The sequence below is a fragment of the Nothobranchius furzeri genome, chromosome 5 (genome assembly GCF_043380555.1).
Source record: "Nothobranchius furzeri strain GRZ-AD chromosome 5, NfurGRZ-RIMD1, whole genome shotgun sequence".
NCBI classification, from domain to species: domain Eukaryota; kingdom Metazoa; phylum Chordata; class Actinopteri; order Cyprinodontiformes; family Nothobranchiidae; genus Nothobranchius; species Nothobranchius furzeri.
The window spans coordinates 38,349,223-38,373,297 of record NC_091745.1 but is presented as its reverse complement, the minus strand read 5'-3'; the positions used below and the strand labels follow the sequence as shown (position 1 = coordinate 38,373,297).

General features: G+C 43.1%; 1 protein-coding gene across 4 annotated transcripts; it reads right to left on the bottom strand.

The window, feature by feature from the left end:
* Window positions 1–405: 405 nt before the first annotated feature.
* Window positions 406–9,119, bottom strand: spaca6 (sperm acrosome associated 6). 4 transcript variants are annotated; one of them, XM_015976546.3, is made up of 9 exons: window positions 7,924–9,119; window positions 7,771–7,857; window positions 7,527–7,598; window positions 7,278–7,301; window positions 7,120–7,197; window positions 6,560–6,663; window positions 5,903–6,059; window positions 970–1,150; window positions 406–859 (listed from the first exon to the last, which is right to left on the bottom strand). In XM_015976546.3, exons 1-9 carry the CDS (start codon window positions 8,129–8,131, stop codon window positions 781–783), a joined length of 990 nt encoding a protein of 329 aa, XP_015832032.2. In that variant the 5' UTR covers window positions 8,132–9,119; the 3' UTR covers window positions 406–780. The 4 variants fall into 4 exon arrangements, with proteins under 4 accessions (XP_015832032.2, XP_054597294.1, XP_054597295.1 ...); XM_054741319.2 differs by lacking the exon at window positions 7,278–7,301; XM_054741320.2 differs by lacking the exon at window positions 7,527–7,598.
* Window positions 9,120–24,075: the final 14,956 nt, after the last annotated feature.

Below are 24,075 nucleotides of genomic sequence, written 5' to 3'. Positions count from 1 at the left end.
ATCGTGTCACCTGTAATCTTTAGAATCGGTTCACCTGCACCTCACACTTGTGCAACAACACGATTTTCACAGTTTAATAGTTTGTGCTCATTTCCATATTTATATGATTGTGTTTTTGTCATTTATTCGGGTAACATGGCAAAAGCAAACAAATGTTGTGCTAAGTTCAGATCATAGTCCTCTCAGTTTACTGCCCTGAGCTCGCGACTGGTGTCCTGCCCCCGTTGGTTTAATTCTTGGCTCCTTCCAGATGAAAATGTTGTGGTATTGAACACTGAAATTCAATCTTTTATTGAGATCAACCAAACCCGCAGAATGCCGTTTTCCACTATCTGGGAGTCCTTGAAGGCTTATCTGAGGGGTCCAATAATTTCTTAGTGTGCATAAAGAAACAGTAAAGAGATGAGCGGTTGAAATCATTTATACTAACAAACCATCATTATAAAATGCAGTCGTACACGTGTTCAAAATACCATCAGTAAGAAAGTCAAACAGCTGATAACTGTAGAATTGTGATAGACGTGGAACATTTAGAAATAATCTTTATTAAGTTATCAGGAAAAAGATTTAATTTTGTATAAAATAAATTTTGTACTAAAGAATTGAGCTTCATGTCAGGATAAAGTGGAGTTTTACACACACTGGGTCGATCCTGTCCTCTAGTGGTGAAATCTTTAAACACAGATTTTTTTTCTAAACTATGACGTCATTCTCCACAGAAAAGACTCGGAGTCTGATGGGATGTTTTCAGGTGGATTTCTGCTTTTATCATGAAATCTCTCAAACATCTAAATCTTCTTCTTCATCTGAGTCTTCAGCAGGATGATTGTGTTCTGACTTTAACATCCAAATCAGAACCCTGAAACAACAGACAGGTGAACTCTACATCATCTCCTGACCACATGGTTTTCACAGGATGTGTGTCTATAACGATGCTAGTCTTTTATTGTGCAAATAGCTAAGTTTTACCAGAGGGACAGGAAGAGCAGCAGCAGGGAAAAGGTCAAACAGGTGGTGAGAAGAGATGGGAGGAGGAGGAGGAAGGAGCGAGGAGAAGCACCAGGCGCGGGGAGTAACTGGCCTCCTGGGAGCAGAGACAGGTCAAATATCTCCTGCAGCTCTGTGTGACCTGCAACAAGCTGGGGGGTCACTGAGAGACATGAGACAGGGAGGGAGGAAGAACCAGTCAGTCAGTTATGAAAACAGGCTTGAAACAATGACTTATGATTGTTTACCTTAAATGTGTTTACACAATAAATAAATAAATAAACAAACCACATTATCTATCTATCTATCTATCTATCCATCTATCTATCTATCTATCTATCTATCTATCTATCTATCTATCTATCTATCTATCTATCTATCTATCTATCTATCTATCTATCTATCTATCTATCTGTCTGTCTGTCTGTCTGTCTGTCTGTCTGTCTGTCTGTCTGTGTCTCTCTCTCTCTACACACACATATATATATATATGTAGTTAAATTTTTAGAATATATATATATATTTTATCCATGATGTTATTGAATCATATATATATATATATATATATATATATATATATATATATATATATATATATATATATATATATATATATATATATATATATCCATCCATCCATTTTCACCCGCTTATCCAGAGTCGGGTCGTGGGGGCAGTAGCCTAAGTCGAGAGGCCCAGACTTCCCACTCCCCAGCCACTTGGGCCAGGTCCTCCGGGAGAATCCCAAGGTGTTCCCTGGCCAGGTGAGAGACATAGTCCCTCCACCGTGTCCTGGGTCTACCTTTAGGTCTCCTCCCGGTTGGACGTGCCCGAAAAACCTCACCAGGGAGGCGTCCAGGAGGCATCCTGACCAATACATACACACACACACACACACATATATATATATATATATATATATATATATATATATATATATATATATAGCATCTTTTATTGCTTTTTACGCTTCTAATTCCAAATTTGATAAAATAATTTGATTTAAAATGTCAAAGGAAAAGTAAAACACACCCAGTTTTATCTTCAGTCTCCCTTTTTTTTATCTCAAGTCAACAAAAATGTTCAATATCATAGTTTTTTTCATAGGCTCAAAATAATTTAAACATCGTAAATGATAAATCTATTTTATTTGAGCTATATTGAATGGTTTGATCAGATCCATATGCAGGAGTGATGAGGCAAATGTCTGAAAAAATAACATAAATTCATTTCATGTCATAAAAGATAAACAAAACAAACAAAAAATTACACTGTTATAAAGTAATTTAATCTGTTTTTGTCTATTTTATCCTTTTTGTTAAAATTTTAGAATCAAATTTCAATATAAAAGACATTTTAAAATGTTGTACATACAATTTCATTTCAATCAGATTATTGTGATTAATCTGTATTTAATTAAAATAATGTGATTATTCAGAGTTCATTCACGATGAACCAATGAGGGGGATTACTTCCAGGTTAGTCTGATCAGATGTTTTACCCAAGCGGGAACCAAGGACACCTTGAACTGTGCCAAAAATTGCAGTTCCATCCTCGTCCGCTAGGGGCTGACACCAGAGGTGAGCAAATCCTCATTGACTCCCATGTTGTAAATGCCAATTTCACAGCAGAAAAAAAAAACATGTTTACAGCCTGTTCAAAAAATTTGTTTAGGTTTAATATATCTAGTTTAAAGTCATGACAACTCTGAGGGGGTGTCATTTTTGGTAACTCTTCTGTTTTGTTGTAATTAAATGCTTGAAATTATGAATAATTAGATATGATTGACAGGTAGCATGAGTGCCAGAGCTAGTGCTAGCAACTAGCTCCAGGGAAGACCTCAGCCTGGGAATCACGTTAATAGATGTTCAGCCACTTCCACTTTAGTTGTGTCCTCTGAGTGTTCGTGTTTGGATGTTATTGAATCATTTGGACAAAGAGAAAAAGCTGTGGTGTTGATTTCATAAGATATTATCCAAGAAGTCTCTGCATCCTTTTTATCAGTAAGTAAAGTTCTATTTCTGTACTTTATTTCGCTGGTTGAATGGGGGAAATGCTGTACATTTAACATAACACTTGATGGTTAAAGATGGGTTGAAATATACCATGTTCACTGGTTGACTGGGTATCAAAACTCAAGCTAGGTAAGCTGACTGAGGCAAGCAAGCAGAGGCTTTGGGGCTTCGCTGGTCCCTTCCCAACCCTAACCCACGGTCACCGCTGCAAAGAGTTGTGCCGAGTTTCGGTAATTTGCCTCCCCCTTTCACAGCGGTGAACCTGCGATCAGAGATCCATGAATCTGCCAGTTCATCCTTGTGGAGGCAGCCCAGAGAGGTGGGCGCCCAGACAGCTGCTACACGCAGACAGCTGTATGCTCCCATCTCCAGAGGGGGCTGAGACGTGCGGCCGCCTGGTTTCATGCTAGCCTGTGGATGTGCTGGTTGCTTGTGGAGCTCTCTTAAGCCATTTTTACAAAACAATGCCGTCAATTTGCCACAACGCTGAAGCAGCACCAGAGAGCCTTAGGTCGTTTATCAGCGGTCAGACAGACAATTATCACAGTATTACTACCAAGTAATTACTGCCGCAGCATTTGGTCATCGCCATGCCGGCATAGCGCGTTTACAAGACACACCATTGAGGTAATATTATACTGATTTGCCAGCTAGGTGTTTCTTGTAAAATAGGCTTTAGGGAGACTACAGAAACACAGTTGATGTTGCTTTACTTTGGAGTCGCTTAACTGTATTTCTCTCGCTAAAAGGCTAGGTTATCCAGAGTTATCTCTGTAGTTATGCTGCTATAGGGTTAGCCTGCCGGAGAACATACTGACCATTTTCCACACTCTACTACTTTCTTTTACCACTGTGCATTATTTCCTGCTAGTGTTTTCCTCCTCAGAAGAAGCTACAGTGGTGTTCTGCTGAGCTGTGGGAGCCTCATGGAGGGGCCATCGGCTGGCACACTGCTGCTAACCTCTTAACATTCTTCCTCTTCCGATAATAACATTTTACTTTCTCTGACATGGAATGTGCTACTACTAGTTCACCTGTTTGCTGGTGAAGGTTCTCAGTCATCCAGGTCATGGTAATCCAAAAGAGTTCCAATGAAGGAAACGAACAACCAAAGAAGTCCAGTTGCCTTCATTTGAGCCCTTTTGGATTAGTTCACCTGTTGAATTAATTAAGGATTCACTAAGATAAAGACAATAAAGTCGATCTCTTACTAAACAGAATATTTACTAAGAAATCACAATGTAACCACAGAAGTTGATTGAAAAGCGCCAGAAAAATCTTGGTTAGCTTGGGTTAGCATATAGCTAATTTCCCGCTGATCTCCGACTGTGGGTTATCAAGACCTCTCCTAAGCTGTCAGGGCGTTCGGCTCTAATTACAGTGGTTTGAGGTTCTGCTTGCATTTAAACTGTCCATATTAGAGCTTCACTGGTAACCAGCAAAATTACAGCCTCGCACGGAAGCCAGGCAGCTGTGCCGGTCGTCTGTCCTGGAGCTTTGCTAGAACTTCCTCTGTCTTAGCTTCAAGGGTTAGTTCAATTAGCTAGTAGCAACTTTGTTCCCACCCTCAAAGCCCCACCCTCAGCTCCACCTTCTTTTCCATTTTTGGATTGTCTCATTGAGACATGTGACATGACCAAAATGGCGGTAGTGGGAACTGCCTTTTTTGACTCAAAAAAAAAAAAAACAGACAGAAATGGGCGGGCTTTGTTCACGCATATATGCAAAATGTTTTACCCCAATAACTGAAATCCTCATTTGAAAACTACATTTCGTGTTTACTCAGATTATTTTTGTCTGATTTTGAAATGTAAGTGCGACAGTAAAAGAAGCAAAAACAGAAATAATCTATGTGTTCTGTTTTTGTGTCGATGGTTTTTACACAACTTAGAAAAAAAATTGAGTTTTACCGTACACGTCTCAGCTAATGACTCTAGCTATCATCAGTTTGCCAGTGATGGTGGCGTCACTTCCGTTTATCCGCGGGCAGCAGAGGACAGTGTCGCCCTCTGCTGCCCGCGTCCTCCTTGCTGATGACACAGTCCCATGTGTGATCCAATGTGAATACTCCACCGTCTCTGTTCAAGGTTTGTGTCTATGTCTCCTTATTTCTATCGCTTCTTTGATCCATCTTTTGATTTTTGTTGTTCTGTGTTTATGATCCGTGTTCTGTCCCAGTCCATGATTCTCTCTTGTGAAGTGGTCCGTTACGGCTGATTTCTTTATTGTACTTTCTGCTTCTTGTTTTGCTGCTCTTGTGTGTCTTTCACTATTTTCTTTCTCACACTCACATTGATGCTCTCTTTTTCATGTGTTGACTTGTGTTCCGGTTTTTCCTGTGTATGTTTTACTGCAGAGTTAGCACGGGAATTCATACATGACGTTTTTAGCTGCTGTCTAGTGGGTGTGCTAATCTTTTTCTGAATGTGCATGATTTTGGTGGTGTGTTTATAAAATGTGTTTTCAGTGTTGTTATTTATTTTTCCATGGTGCCTTTGATATATGGAAGGGTGACAGTGTCATCAGCAAAGAGGACACGGGCAGTAGAGGGCGACATCGTCCTCTGCTGCCGGCGAATAAACGGAAGTGACGCCACCAACACCGGCGATCTCTGATGACGGCTAGAGTCATTAGCTGAAACACGTAAGGTAAAAAACATTTTTTTTACTATGCTGTGTAAAAAAAAAGAACAAAGTAATGGATTATGAAGTTACACACAGAACAAATGTACGAAAGAGTACAGAAGGAATCTGTTCAGGACGAAAACCCTGTTCTGGTAAAAGGAAAGGGGAGCAAAACCAACAAGTTTACATTATTTTCTAACAGTTTGTCCAAAGCACCAAAATAAAGTTCCGTACTTGTTTTTACCATTTGACTCCAAAGGTGTTGTGTCTGCTTACCTGAGATGTAGTAGTAGAGTCTGACAATGGAGCGAGAGCCGGAGAAGATCTCACACTGGTAGGTCCCCTGATGGTGGAGGCTGGTTGAAGGGATGGAGTAGAGCGTGTCCACTCCTGCAGTCACCTCCTTAAACTGATCCATCTCCTGAGTTTTGACCTGCAGGAGAGCAGAGCTGCTATTTATAGAAAGGGAACTTTTCTACTAATCAGCACAAATTAAAAGATGAATTTGGCTCCAAGCCCCGTGTAAACTTCAGATCTGCAGAGTTCTTTCAAGGACGTTCACTTGGCTGCTGCACCTCACTTATCATACCCTGATTTGGATCTTTGTCCCTTTATGAGTCTGTTTTTTAACAAATCATTTTGCAGCGATTAATGACTTGGTTATGCATTTATGCCAACATTGCCAGTTTTCTTGGTGTTATATTAAGTTTCATCTGAATGATAATCTTTAAAATGTTACACTTTTGGTCTCTCATCTCTTTTCATTACGTCCCCTCATTTCTGCCTTTTTTGTGTTATTTTTGGTTGTTTTGTGTCTCTTTCTGAGAAACAGTGCACATCCAGACCTTAACTGATACTTTTCTAAAGAATATTGAGGCCTAATTCTGATGATTACATGCTGATGCTGCATGATTCATCGTATGCTGAACTCACCTCTTCTGCAAACCTCCAGATCACCTCTACATCATTTGGGAGGTCAAAAGGTACCTTGCACCACATTCGGCTCCTGCTGTTCTCCGTAATGTCAATTTCTTCAACTGAAATGTACACACAGCCGCCCGCACACACACACAGATAACATTCACAGGGGGCAGTGCTTGCAGTCTGAGCCTTTCTTAATGATAATACTTAAACCCAGTCTCCGAGGAGCCAAGTAAAAGTGATGATATGCAAAACATCGGCTGAGCTGTACAGGGGGTGATACAGATCCCACCGTGTGTGTGGGAGTCAGCCGTCACCTTACATAAAGAAGCCGACGACTTAAAGAATACCTCCAGGGCTCCGTGCAAAAGCTATGATGTGTGGAAATGAAACCTTCCCACTGTCTCTGTTTCAAATCCTGACTTTTTGCAGAGAGCGTTTGAAGGATCAAGGAAGGAGCGTTTCAGGGATCAGGACTCAGGCAGGGTGAAAATATAGATATCCAAGGATGTGTCAAGTGAGGATTAAGTTCATCTTCTCTATACGTGACAACACGGGCGGTGGGTTCTCACCTGGACAGTCGAGAGGGAATTCACACGAGTCATACAGGCAGGTGATGCAGTTGTACACAGCACCCAGGATCTGAAAACCTGACAGGGAGGTGTGGCTGAGACTGGAAAGCTGTTTTGCTTTTATTAAAACACACTGAGTAAAACAGAAAGGCACTAACCACATGGAGGGAAACACCCAGAGACTGTGGACAGAACAAAAACATTTTACTTCTCTTTGATTGCTAGATCTGCTGCAGCGTCTGTAAGTAAGAGTCGGTTCAGGCTGACTGCCTCCTTCGACAGGTTGTAATAAAGTAACTGGCTCATTACAGAGACAGAATAAAGAGTTCAGAGGCAGCTGTAATGGCCCAGTGTGTGCCTCACTTTAGATGAGAAGATGAAGGAAGGAGTTAGAGACCGTGTCTCACCTCTAGGCAGTTTGGAGGCAGCTGCGATGAAATTGTCTGCTGCTGTCTGCAGCCTTGTCTCATACACCGTCTCTGATGGATGGAGAGGGAGCAGCAGGGAGGAGGGGGTCAGGAATATTTGGCTCTACACATCATTGCAAGCTTTAGGGCATCATTGTTGAAATCCCTCTTCTTTCTGGCCTCACTTTACATTTCAGACTCATTTACTGATGGAGAAAATGAGGTGAAGCAGCTGTTTAGTTACCGTCGTTCAGCTTCTGGTCAAACTCCTCAGCCAGGGGCAGAATCTCAGCGTCCAGGATCTGCTGGAGGTTTGTGTCGAAGCCTTTACCTGGAGACAGGATACACAAGTGTATCACAAGTCCAATCATCACCTTTTTGTTTTAGGTGTTCATACCAACTCTCCCAGCCTCGATCACGGTCTGGTTCAGGTTGAAAATGCGGTCCAGCAGCCTGAAGCACTCATCAACATTTCTAACATGGTACTGAGTCAGAACGTAGCCCCAGCACAGCCGGAGACTGTCCTCCACATCAACAAAGCACTGATAGCAGCTCAAAGAGGGATGCCACAGCAAACCCACAAACCACAAAAAAGTCCACAGCATGGTTCAGCAGGTGCTCTAAAGCTCAGGATGGTGTTTGTTTTTATTCAAATTCTGCTCTCATGGTGACCAGACAGGAGTTCTAGTGGCTCCAGCTGCAGACGATGCATGGGAATGTGGGGGCTGGATTGAATGAGCTCATTAGAAAACGTGATTTATCAGCGTGCTCGGGTTTGAGGAGATGGGAGAACACCTTCTGTACTTCTTTCCTCCGTTCTATTGTCTCTATTCCCCATTTCCTGCTGCCTCGATGCACCAGTTTTACTGCAGAGCTCAGAGATGGCGTGAGCCAAGGAGGGGAGGTGGTGGCGGCGGCAAGGGGTGGGAGAGAGAGGGGCAGGAGGAAAGCGAGTTAAACGTCTGTGTGTGTAAGGAGACAGGGCGTTTTCACACAAAACCCCAGCGAAATTTACTGTAGTAAATAAACGCCGGAGCTGGGAGGAAATAACAACAAAGAAGAAACAAAGAGGAGACTAAATTAGAGGCAGACAGGTGAAGGAAGAGAGATGTTCCTCATGGAGGAGTTCAGACAAATCTAAACATGAAGAAAAGAGGAGAAAAAGCAAAAGGAGAGGAGGTATGAGGACACACAAGTGACAGACGGAGAGAGAGCAGGACCACAAATCAAGTCAACTCCCTCATCACATCCTGTATCCCCCCCATCCTCCCCATCCATCCATCCCCTCCCGCCTGCCTCCATCTCCTCGGTCCCTTGCTCCTGGTGCATTGCCATGGTAACCAGACAGGGTGCCTAATACACGAACTTAATATATTTCCAGTGGCAGGGTGAGCTGGGTACTAATGCATTCATCTGTCTCCACACAGACAGGACAATCAATATCAGGCAGAAGTGTTCTCCGGGACCGCCAAAGTCCGGGAGCTAGTCGGAAGGCTGGACACGGAAAATCCCAAATTCAAGTGTGTGTGTGTGCATGTGTGTGTGTGTGTGTGTGTGTGTGTGTGTGTGTGTGTGTGTGTGTGCGTGTGTGTGTGTGTGTGAGTGAGTGTACAAAATCTGCTTGTTACTGGGACATTCCGATGATCCCCCCCCCCACCCGCACTCACTCACACACACACACACACACACACACACACACACGCACACACACACACACGCACGCACGCACGCACACACACACACACACACACACACACACACACACACACACGCACACACACACACACGCACGCATGCACACACACACACACACACACACACACACACACACATGCACACACACACACACGCACGCATGCACGCACACACACACACACATGCACACACACACACTATGACAGTTTCATATACAAATTGGTCAACAGAAGTATTTTTATTCAGTGACAAACTTTCATAATCGTGAACAAAACTTGAGGAAATCTAAAGATTCAACTTTAGGTTAAAAACTCTTTTATTTTAGGGAAGTTAAAGAAAATAAGAATATAACACATTTTTAAGGACAGAGTGTTTAAGCATTTGAAAATGTGAGCTTGATCTCTGAAGGTGAAAGATCTGACGGGGTCACGACCCCCGGCTGTCTTCCTATTGGCCCCACAGGAGGCTCTAACACAAAGACAGCCAATAGGGACGGCTCCCTGATAGCGTTGGTGCTGCAGGACAGGAGTCGTGGTCGTTTCCTTCATGTGAAATGGGACGAGGACACGCTGGGGTCCTTCTGAATAAAACAGTATGTCACAAAGTGAATTTCCGAAAGGAAAAATGAATTATTATTATTATTATTGTAACTGCAGAATGTTTGTCTCTAATAAAAAATGAGTGAAAACGTAGAAACTGAATGCAGCCCTGTTCCCGAGGACCTCACCTGTGACCTGCTTTGACCTCACAGGTTAAGGGTCTCAGGGACAGAGGGGCATACTGCAAAATGAAAACATTCAGCAGCCGTGAGATTAAAAAGGAAAAAGTACTAAAAGAAAAAGGACTGCAAAGCAGCAGCACCCAGACAAAGACATGACCTCATCTGACATTTGGATTCTGCAGCACCAGCCGGTCTCCTGGTTTGCTGCAGATCAGGAAGGAGCGCGTCGCTTTAATTAAAGCAATAAACACAACATTATTTATTTTTATTTATTCATTGCTGCAGTCAGACCCGTTTTTCACAGAGGGCACAAAGAATCGCAGCGATGCAGCAGAATTCATTAAAGAGAAACAATTAACTTTGACCTGTTGGTAACTATCACAGGCGTCTTCAGCATGACTGATTATGTTTGCATCAAACTCAACTGTTTAGTGTATGTTTAGAGCTCATTAGGCTTTTATAAGAAATCCACTTTACACACCCATCATGAGTGAGAATGGCAGACTAGAACAAAAATCACCTGCTAAGGAGGAATTACTGGTAATGATTTTTTATGATTTATAACACAATGCATAAATAGCTGGATAACTCAAGGGGAACCAAATATTGATGTGAAAGGCATGTTTCTGTAGTTCTCACTGTCTGCACAGACATCCGCGCCTTTTTGCAAAGAGCATTTTAAAGATTTACGGCAAAGATGAATTTTTAACACGCTTTAAGTTGAAGGAGTCTAACATCTTTGACAGTTTTCCTGCTGCTCAGTTTTGTTGAGATCAACAGGAGACGGGAACCCTCGTCTGAGTTACCAGCCAAAACCTAACAACACAAAAACAAAGGATGCAGAAAAATGTAATACAACCACATTTTACTCCATGTCAGAATGACGGAGTGTGTTTTCATTGATAAAAAAATAAATTCATCATTTCCAAACCTTTGATGGCTCTGCAGCCCTCTGGCAGACACACATGGACTGACTGTGGAAAACCCAGTCGGTACTTTCCATCGTTCTTCATGCAGACATCTACTTTGTGACACATGAAGTGTAAATGAAGGCACAATTACCCACGGCCTTAAAATCAACAGCAGCTTGCGATGTATATTTGTTCTCTCCAGCTTTATTTTGCAAAACGTACAGGCCTATAGGGAACCGGAGATTTGATTGTTCCTGTTCTGCTTGTAATTTTTGGATGTGGCAGACAGCCGGAGGATTGCGCCAGTGCAGCTTTTAGGCTAATGTCCTCGTTATGTCATTATTTAATACACAGAATGCATTCAGCTCGGCATCTAGCTCATAGAAGTCGATTACGTACACATTACCATCGTCATTAATCAAATTGTTTAAATCATGTGATAGCTGTCAATTTTACAACAATTATAGAAAACCAAAAATGAACTACAGTCAGGTGAAGCGTTTTTTATCAAACAATTCAAAGCTGTAAAAGTTTCAGATAAAATGTCATTTAGCAGCAGCAGCAGAACAAAAAATGTAAGAAATCTGGATTATATTTGACGGCAGAAACATTCAAACTAACACAAAAGAGGCATTCACCTGACAGCCAGCCTCGTCTTTTCCCGCTTCTTCAGAGCCACGCGGATCCTCCGTCCCTCTCTGATGCTCTCTGCCGGTGCCAGACAGGGAGTCCAGCAGCAGGTAGGTTACAGACTAGTATTGATTCCATTATTCTGCTCTCTACCTACCTGACAACATCTACGCAGCGCTTCACCTTTTGTCTCTGCAGGGCTGCTGTCACCGAAACACGCCAAGCTGCAAAGGAGATGAAAAGAAGAAGAAATAATAGTAAAAGCAGTCAGCGTGCATGTGCACACACACGCCAACACCTCTCGTTTTCCATCGCACGTTTTTCCAAACCTCACATCTCAGTCAGACACCCCCACACACACACACACACTTACACATACACACACCCCAGTCTCTGAGCTACGTTTGTAAAAGTGTGAGAGACGACAGTGCAGTGAGTGCATGTGTGTGTGTGAAAGAGGGGGAACAGTGTGTGTGTGGGGGGGAATGAGGGAGGGATGTGGGGATGAGCGGAGGCTACAGCAGAGAGTGAGGATGGAGGGGGAGGGTCAGAATCTCTAATAGGATGTGAATTGAGAGAAAATATGAAGCCCCCGAGTCTCATGAACCTGAGTCTGACATTACTGCCTCCTCCGATGTGTACAGCAATCATACCGTCATCAAATTGATTACAGGATTTATGGCGTGGCTCGAACACCACAGCAAATTGCAGCTGGAGTGACATCAAGCACATTAAATAAAACCATCATGGGAAGCTCTGCCAATAATAAAATGTGTCTTGATTACGCTGCTTGTCATCAGAGTTGTGCAATTAGCCATTCAGAATCCACGAGACTGAAAAAAATCCAATAAATTATGTCCAAAACGCCCGTGACATTTACCAACCTGTGCTGCCACACACGAGGAATTTGCATGGCTTCTTTGTATGTAATGTTCTCCAATCTTTCATCTGTTTGCATGTCTGAAGGCAGTCTGATTGTAATATTTGCACTCGTGTGCGCACGGACGGAGAGCTGCCGTCGTGTTTGTTGGGTAACAGAATCACGCAGCCCTGAGGGGAATTCAGAAATGAAAGAAAATCTCATTTGGAGCCACTGATTGGCCGTCTGCTCAGTGAGACGGAGCATAAACACTACAGTTGATGTGGAAGCATCATAAATGGCCCTAAAGTGTTCTGACCATGCTGGACAATAAAGCGTATTGCAAACGTCGTCTCACATTTAGACCCAATTAGGATAAAACAGGCAAAGTCTTTGTTTCTAAAAGAAGTGAGTCGGATCTAAATCTCATATTTAAAGAGAAATAAAAGAAAAGAACAGATTAGGAGTAACCACACAGATCTGATTCCACATTGGGAAAGCAAACAAGAGAACAGCTCACAAAGGTGTGAGGAGAATACTTCTTGATGGACACAATCATGCAAGACAAGGTTTCAGAATCTAGGTTAGAATAAAAACACTCTTCACCTGCTGAATAAAAGAGACAAACCCACACAGACGTCACAACTTTATTAACCTTCTGAGGAAACGTATTCCCCGCTTTGAACGTCTGATTCAGAAGTCAGATGCCCTGCGGAGCCTCCAGCAGCTGCTCTGTACTGTAAAACCGCGAAGCTCAAATTTGCATATAAACAACATTCTGAATGTGTTTACAGCATCCGCTATGATCTGTGTGCTGAGCGTTCAGCACATTCCCACTGCTCCGTGTTCTTGTGCAGCATGAAACTCCGCCTGTTGTTCCAAGACAAACTCCCTTATATTTGCAGTGCCTACAGAGGATCTGGACTGGTGAGGGTTTACGCTGTGCAGGTGTTGCTGGAAGCCCGTGTGTCTTCTTCCCAGTTGGCTTTATTAGAGCATCCCTCTCCAAGATGCAGGCTAGCTGGGCGCCATTTTACCGCAAAGACCCCAGAAAAAAAAGCAGCTCTCTCTGGGACTTGAACGACGTCTGCACCTGAGTAACAAAAACTGAATGTCACAGGCAGGTGTGTGTGTGTGTGTGTGTGTGTGTGTGTGTGTGTGTGTGTGTGTGTGTGTGTGTGTGGGAATGACATCATCAGTCTGGGATGGTGTCTGCCTCGTCTGTCTCAGCATCCAGGATGCTCCGGTTTGCTGTCGTGTCCCGAGGGATTATTATAGCAGAGCTACTCATCGCACCTGTTTTGTGTTGAATTTAATTGTAGGAATTTATGTCTGAGACTTTTTCGTTGCTTCAAGGAGCACGATGCACAAAAACTCTTGTGGATTTTCGCTTCTCTTCTTTGAGGAAATGTTTGCACGACATCTGCTTGCACATTTGCAGCATCTGTCTGATTAGAAAACGAGCCAAGCAGAACCAGAACAGCGTATAAAATGATCTTTGCTCTATTAAAGTCTGTTGCACATAAAGATATTATGACATTAGGGCTTTTTCTTACATTAGTTCTCCCCAAACACCTTGCAGCCGCCTGATGCTCAGCTGTCTGTTCTGGCAGCACAGGGGCGTTGCTTGGTGGGTAATAAAGAACGCTGCGACCGACCGTGCTCACTCAGCACATTTCTGATATATGCCCTCTTTTTTCACCCTTCCAGGCGGGGAGGAGAGCTGGCTGTAACGCACTGCAGATGGCTGCTGTTTCCAACTAGTCTGACACGTCGAGGGGAGGCGAGGAGGGAGAGGCGCAGTGAGATGGGGGGGGGGGGGGGGGGGGTAATAAAACGGAGATATTGCAATGGGATGGTAGTGATAACATTAGTGTAGTGGAAACATATGTGTTAAAGTACACTGCCAGGCTTCTGTGCTTGCTTTAGTCTACAATAATGCATCATAAAATCCTGCAAAGCACAGAAGAAAGTTCATGACCTCTGATTTTTAAAAGGTGTGTGTCTGTGTGTGTGTGTGTGTGTGTGTGTGTGTGTGTGTGTGTGTGTGTGTGTGTGTGTGTGCTTACTGGGTGTTGACTGTGAAATCTACCATACATAAGCTCTGGTTCATTTAGGGTGTGTGGAAATCTAAAGGTAGAGTTCTTTTCATCTCTTCAATTTCACAACATTTAATGTTGCACCTGAATATTTACCTGAACTCCCCTGGTCTTATTCTGACTCCAAATTATCTTTCGGATGTGTTAGCAGCAGAAGCCTCGATGTTTTGGAAAACTTTTATTGCTTATTTGTTTGGGAATTTACTTTTACGAGGTTTGTGTATTTAATGTGTTTTTCTGGTCCTAATTTGAGTTTTTGGTTGGTTTTACAGCACATCTCTGCTCATTGCAGTAACATCTAGATCATGTTCCCGGTTTGGAAAATTTTTCTAAAGCTAGTTGTGTTTATTCTTAAAGAACAAGTCCACTCATCTTTTCAATACACTTTCGGTGGTCTTGAGTATAAGTGAATGCAGTGATCTCTGTGTGTAGAAAAGCTCTGGTGCTCCTGTTTCAGGGAAGTAGAAGTGAGTCAGGACAGAGGTGAGCAGAACACGGCAGGATTTGAAGCCTTATTTCCTGATATTCGAACATCTTGCCTCTGATTGGCTAACAGCATCGTGACTACCACTGACTGTTTGCTTTGCAACGCTGATGTTTAATCTCCCCAAATAACTCAAACCAGGAGGAGTTCTGCTTGTGTGGTGGAGTTGCTAATGCTAACCGTTAGCTTCTACTAGCCTAGAAGTGCTCTGCTCTTTCCTGGATGCTAAAAGCTGATTTATACTTCTCCATCAGCTAAGGTTTGGAGATGCGCACACACATCGATGGAGACGTTTTACCCTTTTGTCTTCTCCAATGTGTTGCTCCATAGGGAGTGTTGCAAAGCAGTTCCTCACCAGGATAACAGGGGGCGTAGCACTTTTCAGGGGTGTCCTGCAACCATTGCAGTCATATATATCTGGTCCAAGGTAGTGTACTAATGTGTTTATGTGTTTCAGAGTCTTTTTAACACAAACAAATGTGTCTTTGATTCTTTTCCACCTCTTCATGTGTCATCACCTCCCAGCATTTCCATCCATGAATAACACGCTTGCTGCTTATTTTTGTACTCCTTCAGTTACGATGTAATAATGTAATAAACATACATATTTTTGAACTATTTCCATGAGACGTTCTACAATCAATATTTTCAGCTCTCTTTTAATTTTTTGGCGGGGCAATGGCGGTGCAGTTGGTGGATTTCAAGGAAGCGGCGTCCTGACCAATAACAAGCTTGCTGTCTCCATCACTTTTGTCGGGTAGTTAAAAGTTGGGCATATCTCCGTCAGCCTCAGCGCGCCCATCGGAGAGCTCTTTTTGGGTAGCATACCTCCCGGAACACACCAGACGTGGAAGCACGACAATGGGCCGCGAAGCGCCGTGGAATGGCGAGCTCTTCTAATCGGTGCCCTTGTTAACCTATGCTCTCGGTCACATCAGCTGTGACGCGCCACGCAGGCTCACGCTGTGCAGTGATCGTTTCGGCATGAGCTCAAATTTTTTTGCAGGCCATGAGTGAGCCGCGTCAATTCTGGCAGGAAGCAAAACCGAAACAGAGGAGGGAGGCCGTGAATTTCGTGAGTGATCCACTTCGTGGCTCCTCGCAGCTGGTGTGTTCCGGGTGTAATGGCGTTGCGTGTCTCTGTACTAGGCCGACGGTGAAGTATAAATCAGGCTTAGCTCAACAACAGCCTTCCCCGTCACTAGCCAAGATGGATGGGTCCATGAATGATCATTTACGGTGTGACCGAGATCCGTGGGGCTTTTTCTGACCCAAGCATTTACTCATCTATTTTCTATCGGCAGCTAATACAGGAAATAGGGGTAGAAGACAATTTTTACATTTAGCCTGAGTTTTAAACTCAGAGTGAACGATCATATTAAAAAATAATGAGTAAAAAATGGTTTCTTGATTAACTTGCTCTTTGTTTAAGATCTAGATTTGTGTTTTTAACAACAACAATGTATGAATGATTAATGCTTTCAAGTAATTTATTTTTATTGCCACAATCTTGAAAATTCTACATGGGAGGAGTTTGAATAAAATATTTTTAAAAAGCTCTGATTCTGTTGACCATGTGGCGATTCGAGTTTTTGTAATAAAAAAAACATTAAATGACAAAGTTTCTGTTTTGTTTTGAGATCTGTCCGAAGTTTTTATGTTATTTAGTATTTGGGATGTTTTGGTTTAGTTAGCAACGTGTGTTAAATGTTCATTTGAAAACTTCCAGGAAGTTTTTATTGAATGTCTTTGTAAGATCCAATAATCTTGTACATCAGAGCAGTTATCCTCATTTTTTCATGTCTTTTCAAAACTTTTTGGTTCATTTTACTTCAAAGATTTGCTGTGCATTTAACCGATACACAGGAAAAGCACCTCAGGTTGGTAAAACAATATTACACAGATAAATTATAACTAGTCCAGCAAACAAGAACCTCTGGAGGTCTTCTGCTGGATAAAAATGAGACTTGGTGTTGAGTCTTTGCTGCAGTGGAGCTCCTGATTACTGCACAGCCCCCAGCAAACACGTCCAGCTGCCACACATTCCTGCCCACATAATCCCAGACAAACTCATGAGGACACTTGAGGAGAACTTTGCATTATTAGACCTTGAGAGGATAAAAAGGTGATTTAGCTGAAAAAAGTCCTGTTGTGAAGCACCAGGAGATGCCGTGGGAGAGTAACAAAACATACTTACCTCTCTGCTGGTGGTCTGCTGGTGGTGGCATGAAGTGACTCCGCAGGGAAAGCTAGAAGGTTGTACAGTTATCTCCGTGCTGTTTATTATGCGAAACAATACAACCAACTACCTCACACTGCAGAGCACAGATTGTAGAGCTGCTCTCCAGACAAGATCTTCAACAGCAGGACGTAGGTGTGTGTAAACACACTCTCCGCACCTGTCTGCCTGCTGTCCTCCAGACAGCCAATTACCTCATGTCCCTCTTCACTCTTCCTGTAGTACAGACGGACGGCTCATGCCTTCCCTGCAACACAGCCTTTGTAAATTTGGAGGCTGGCCTATATGGTGGATTATTGTTTTTTTATTTGTTATCTTTAGTTTACATGATTTACTCATAAAAGTGACTTTAAAACATGCATCACTGTTTTGATCAAGAACAAGAAATAAAGGAAATACAATGAAGGGGAAAGGGAACTCGTTATCGCTCTTTGCTAATTAATTCATGTCTGGATGTGCAATCTTAAAGCACAGCGAGTCATTTGAAGTCGCACCCCAGGAAAGTGCTGCAGTGACGCCACAGGAAGAGAAATGCCCGGTGGCTGCAGAGGGAAGCTGAGGACCAGGCAGCACCACAGCCCACCAATGCAGAAATTAAAGGATGCTTTTTGTCTCCCTCGCTGTATATTTGCAGATGGGTAAAAGGGAAGGACAAAAATAAGGCAACTTGCATAATCAAGCATATTGTAGCAAGGCGTGAGACAGACTGTTTTAGCTCCTCGTGCAGGTGTAGTACAAAGGCTTCACTACCTAGAGCCATTTGCAGCGTTTCATTCGTTTCTTAGGTGTTGTTGCCCTCTAGTGGAGACTGTAGAAAGTCCAACTGGTCTCATTGTGCCACATCTTTCCTCCTATTCTTGAAGAGCCTACAGAAGAGCACTAACAACTTCAAGCACACACCTTCAGGGTCACGGCATAAATAAAACTATCTAACATATCAATTTTTGAACATTTAGCACATTAACTTCATCTTTCAGAAAAAGCTCTGCTGAAAACTGCCAATAATCCAGAGTTCTGTTGGCTCCCTGCAGCGTTTCATTCCACTCAGATTTTACTAAACAGCTGACAGGTTTTTCATGGGAGTTAAATACCATCCACCATCTGTCATCACCATCAGTTCTCCTGTCAGCTGAGATGTCTTAATCTGGGTGAGTTTTCTCCAAGTAAAAATAAAAAAAATCACAGTGCATTTACAGCACTCACTGCAGAAAAAAATATTGGTGTGCAAAGCTTGACGGCTGGCAGAGTGGAACATTCCAGCAGCTACAAGCCAGGAGTGTTAAGTTACTCCGAGCACCGATTCAGACGTAACTGGGGCAAGATGATATGCTGTCTAGATGCCACAGAAAGAATTTCAGCAGGCCCTTATCTGAACAAAAATGTAATAACAGATGCTTTCAAAATACATTTAGGATTAGTAAATATTAAAAGGAATTTGGAGTGGGCTCTTCATTCTTTGTATGAAGGAATTAAGAGAATCCATCTTCCATCAGACATTCAAGAGATGGAAAAACAACAACATTGGTGTCATGACAAAGTTGTTGCCAAGTGAATTTACGCTTGGTTTGTCTTCTCGTTTTTCGGGTGGGGGTTGCTTTAATCTGTTCACCCAAACTGGACCCCTTTTGCTCTCCTCCCTCTCTTCACACACTCCATCTTTTCTCTGCTTCAGCCCTCACGAGGCCCCATCTCCAGCCTCTTACCCTTTTAACCACCTTCTGTCTCCTCTGCACTCCCTCCTGCCCTGTCTGTGCTGGCCAGCCCTTTTAATCGTTTTTTTATTTTATTTATAAGAACCTCATCTAAACCCTCCATGTCAGCAGTATTTTCACAGTGAAACCAGACAGGAAAACTCTGTAATTGTGCCAGTGTCAGCTATCCTTCACTCTTCCCCTCGTCTTGCCCCGGAGCGGGCCTGCCCGGGCCGTGAAGAATCCACTTCATTATGAGAGCTATCTACAGCCCTTCCTAAAAGGAGTGGTGTCACTCCAAGTTCAAAATTCCTCCCATGCTCCCATCGCTCTCCGCCGACACAGAGAGCTGTGTGAGATTTAGGCACGCTGTGGTTGAGGTCTCCGGTAAACACAACGGGACATTTTCACCCTCAGTCGCTTCATCCTGCCGCTGATGAAACGAAACCGATACACCTCTGGGAAAACGGATGAATGGAAACCGGTTCTCCTCTCAGACCTGATTTTTATGCATCAAATTTCAAATTCTAATTTCAGTATGTAACCGCTTCTGCTTTGCATTTAAATACGACACGCTGACAGAGGGTTGCATCAACGTTGCGATGTTTTTGAACGCTACGGATGAAGATCTGCTGAAACATGAATGCCTTTGTATCCAGGTGAAAGCAGTCCTCTGTCCTACGCTAATCTGCCTTGGTTAACGCCAACCCCATGTACCAAGATGGCAAAATGAATGTTGCCATGGGAACCTTTTGCCTGGTAACCCCAACAGCCTGGCAACTAGCCAAACTGTTGCTATGGCACAGCTGTCAGTTTACGTATGCAGGGATTGGTGTGTGAGTGGCCTTTCCAAACGCCGCCCTTTCAAAGATTCCAATCAAACACAGGCTGGAAGAATGTGTCTAATTTGCCACAAAACACAGAGTTGCAGGGGTTTTTAATTAAAAAGAGCGAATAAAAGAAACCTCTTGGCTCACGAGCAAGGGCATCCTACACAGGAACGCATTTTTGCCAAAGACATTTAGACACGCCATGAATTATTTTGATCTCCATCGCTGCAACATCTTGTAAGCAGCATCGCAGTAGCTCGATGATTAATTTATACCCAACCCTGAGTCTGCAGCAGTGCTCCGAATCGTTGAGAAACAACAACACAGTTACATGACACCATTTCTGGCCAATTAATTCCAGGACAACAAATATTTTTAGTTTTAAGGCTCTTCACAATCTTTCACAATCTGCTGTGCTAATGGACTAGAATAAAAATACACTTTTACTTTTTTATTTGGTGACCACCACATGCAGTCTGCTGCTTCTCTAATAGCCCTTTAAACCGTAGAAATCATAAAAAAGTTCCATTTCTATCTTTACGTCCAACAAGACAATTCTGTCCTTTATTAAAAATATTGATAAATGAACAAAAACAGTATTTCAGTGTATCTGTTCTTGTCAAGTTTGAACCATTTCATTGTGATTATAATGAGCATTTTGTTTGGCTTTGCTAACCTAAAAAAACCCATCAAACAGAAATTTTCAAAATACCTTCAAAATTCTCATTAACTTGAGGGCTAACATTTGCGGTGCACAACAAAAGCGGAAGGTTTAACCTTCGACTTGTGTTTTTGTTTCATGCTTTTGATTTTGCTAAAGGTTAAAAATTTAAATTTCATTGAATAGTTTAAGGTTTTCATAAATCCCTCAGGTTTAAAAAAGCTTTTTCAAACAAAGCTTTGGGTCAAAAAGGTTAAAATCAAGACACTTCCACCCGCAGGAGATGCAAAACCGCCTCGATATGTTTACGTGAACACGCTGACAGATACAGGAACTGTTCACGTCTGTGTGATACAATTTACATTAGTTTTTTTTTATGAGAGATGTATGCAACAGAAGAAATATTTAAAACAAAAATAGATGCATATATTACCTTGGAGCACATCTGGCAGATGAGTTAGACACGAAGCAGAAGTTAGCTGAAAAACAGAGAGAGGGAGTTCAGCTGGTCTCATGAACACAAACCGATCACAGCTCACGGGTTCGAACTCCAAACATGCTGAGGTGATGATGGACAGCTTATTACTGATGGTGATGAAAAACAGCAGTTCTACCCGTTTGTGTTTATACCTTACAGCCGCCGAGGCTGTATCTGTTCTGAGAAATAATCACAGACACAAGTTTAGCCTTCCTGCTCTTTATACAACGAGACATAAAAGAGTCAGAGTTTTATACAAAAGATACAAGTGTTTGGAGCAGGAGGCTACAATAGGAGCCTCGCTGAAAGTACTGAACAAATAGTGCAACGAGAAAATCAGTTAACATGACAGGAAAACAGATGGCACAGCCAAAAAAATAAAGGAATTAATAGAGCAAAGAGCAATTTCTGAAGCTGAGTTAACGACATTTCTCCTATAGTCTATGCTACGTTTAAAGTTTAATTTTTTTGCTCGTTTGAAAAATAATCATCCAAAGATCAGTGATCTCAACTCAGATGCTCCACAGACGCCAGTGAACGATGTTCCTACGGGCAAAGCTGCAAGACCAAATCTAATCCAGATTCTTTAGATAAACGTTTGAGCGAGTTCACATCCTAAAAGTCCTATTTCAGTGCACACATGCAATTTGCAGTGTGGACAAAGCAATGCACCAGTTCGGAGCGCTAAGCCTCCTGCTCCAGCTTGATAAATATAACTTCAAAAGAAGCAGCCAAACAGCTTTAGCTGGCCGACTGCACAATGAGCATAATAACTCCCCACCTCCTGGGAGCTCCAGCCTAGTTCATTTACCCTTGCAGAGCGCTGCCATGCCTGCATGTGCACATGTCTTTGTTTCGCTGCAAGCCTCTCAGAGGCTCCCCACCTTCTGCTCGCTACAAAGCGGACGTATAGAGGAACCTTTTGGACTTCATTTTTACAGAGGAAATGTGCCCTCCTTTCTATTTGCCCCTCACATGTAATGCCTGATTTACCACAGAACCCCTCAAAGAGGTCAAAGGGCAGACAAAACAGTCTGGTGTCATGGCAACCTGTGTACCACCAACCAGAATGGCAAGAAGGGGGCTCCCAGTTAAACCTTTAAGAACTCTGCTTTGTCCCGAGGCGAATGTGTGTGTGCAACATGCAAACACACACACATACAATGCACCTGCACTGAGACGAACCCTCCTGATTTGCACAGCTCAGCCCAGAATAATCAAGCCCAATCCATCGCTGCAGCGTCAGTCAACTGTGGCACCCAGTGTGTGAGACGGTGCGCGCGCTCCATTGATGTATGTTAGTGTGTATAAGAGTGTGTGTGCCGTTTGTGCACATGTAAGACACTCCTGTGTAAAAGGCTCTTTGTGGCCGCTCAATCCAGTGGCAGTGCACATGCGATGGGGGAGGGAAACTAACGGATAAATGGGAGGCAAATGCATTCAGATCAATACTGAGCTGAGAGAGGGTGAGAGGGGCTGGGAGGAGAGAGTGGAAGGTGGTGAGCTGGGAGGGAGGGGCCACGGAGGGGCTGATTAATCATTCCTGTATTGTTATTGACTTTCTGTTAAAGGGAGTGAGTCAGACGCTGAATTATGTGCCACTGTGTGTGTGTGTGTGTGTGTGTGTGTGTGTGTGTGTGTGTGTATTCCGTACTGTATTTTATTGAGAGCACAAAGTCATCAATTACAGGCCTCAGCTTCCCAAAGCTCTGGCTCCTTAGCTGCTCTGCTCTGACTACAGCTTTTGCAGTCCTAGTGTGCGGTTACGGCCTTTAAGCCGTTGGTTCACGTCGTCAGCACAGTCGCTGCGAAGGGTTTAATTATTCATGCTTTGTAAAAAGAGCTAATATGCTGCTCCGTTTTGAGCAGGAATGGGGAAGCAAAGGAGGCGAACAGGAAATTCCCCCATGAGCACTTAATGAGGAGCTGACGGCTGAGCAGACACAACATAGAGGGAGGGAGGGGGAGGCTGCCCCTGACATCTGACCCCCCTCCCGGCTCTGACCTTGTGCGTTGTCTGAGGGGGCACCTGAGCACAGGTTGCATGTGAGTGCATACACGTTTTACATTTTTGGATTAATAAAAAAAAAGTATCAAAAATTTCCAGCTAATTCTTTCAAAAATGGCCCCCACAGTGAGCCCTCCACCCCCCAGCCAGCATCAGAACCACTAATTAAATAGATAAAAGCGACATAATTAGTTTACAATTATAACAGCATGACACCAACGTCAGATGATGCCAAGGGCGATGTTTTCCTCTAATTATGAGCCATTTTCAAACGCCGACTTGTCACCGGCTGGCAGGCTGAGCTAAGTGAATGAAAAACCCCATTCGGTGTTACCTTGAACTTGAACAATGAGTCTGGTGTTTGTGCAGGGGCCACTTCCTGACCTCTCCTTCCCCCCTTTGGAAGCAACCAACCAAAGCCTCTCCTTTCATCTTACAAATGTGACCCTGTTGACCTGCTCAGACCAAAGAACAGCCTCCGACAGCAGTTTCACTTCCACTCTGGACCTGTTCATCCTTCACTTGTTAAAGTTTGCTTGTTGCACCATGTTTGCACGCCGATGCCGTGCCTAGTATGTAAATTTCACTTTATGCAGTTGATCAAAGAAGCTGCTGAGCCCCTTTTTTAATGATTCACTTAACCAGCTGACAATGAATGCAAATAACCCCTCCTCGTTTTGCTTCCTTCTCCTCCTCCCAAACTCTTTCTTCCTCCCACAGACACTCTCTGTCTTGCGTATTTTTTTCACCCACTTGTCTCTTCCCCTCAGACAACCTGTTTCTTTACGCCTTCATCTTTATTTTCCCCTTCTATCTTCACAGCACACACCCCTCCTCCCCCTCCTGTCTGGCACCAGAGAACTAGCAAGCTGGAGGGACGACGTGCGATGCAGGCATCACTGACACCTCCAACACTATTGCAGAGCATGTCTATCGCTGCAGAGTAACCGAGAGCCTTGTGAACGCCACCAATATGCTACCAGACGAGATGAAGTGACACTTCAAGCCACTGTCGGTAAATGAATATGCTTCAAGCACCATATGGCTTGCTCTTTTGGGCTTCATGACATTTAATTAACTATCAAATACTTGTTGATTAAAAGAGTAAAAGCAAAACCCGATATGGCACGCTCGTTAGTTTTTATTTCCACGATGCTATAAAGAAAATAAATAAATCACAACCCGAAGTTTTCCATCAAAGCAGCTGATCTAGTTTCAGAGAAAGAAAACTGATTTCCTACTA

Excerpts from the sequence above, each read along its gene's own strand:
- spaca6 (XM_015976546.3), bottom strand. The coding sequence starts at position 8,131 with ATGCTGTGGACTTTTTTGTGGTTTGTGGGTTTGCTGTGGCATCCCTCT. Across the intron at positions 7,198-7,277 it reads TGGGTGTTTCCCTCCATGTG|GTTTTCAGATCCTGGGTGCT; the intron begins GTTAGTGCCTTT and ends CCTCCCTGTCAG. Across the intron at positions 860-969 it reads CTGCTCTTCCTGTCCCTCTG|GGTTCTGATTTGGATGTTAA; the intron begins GTAAAACTTAGC and ends CTGTTGTTTCAG.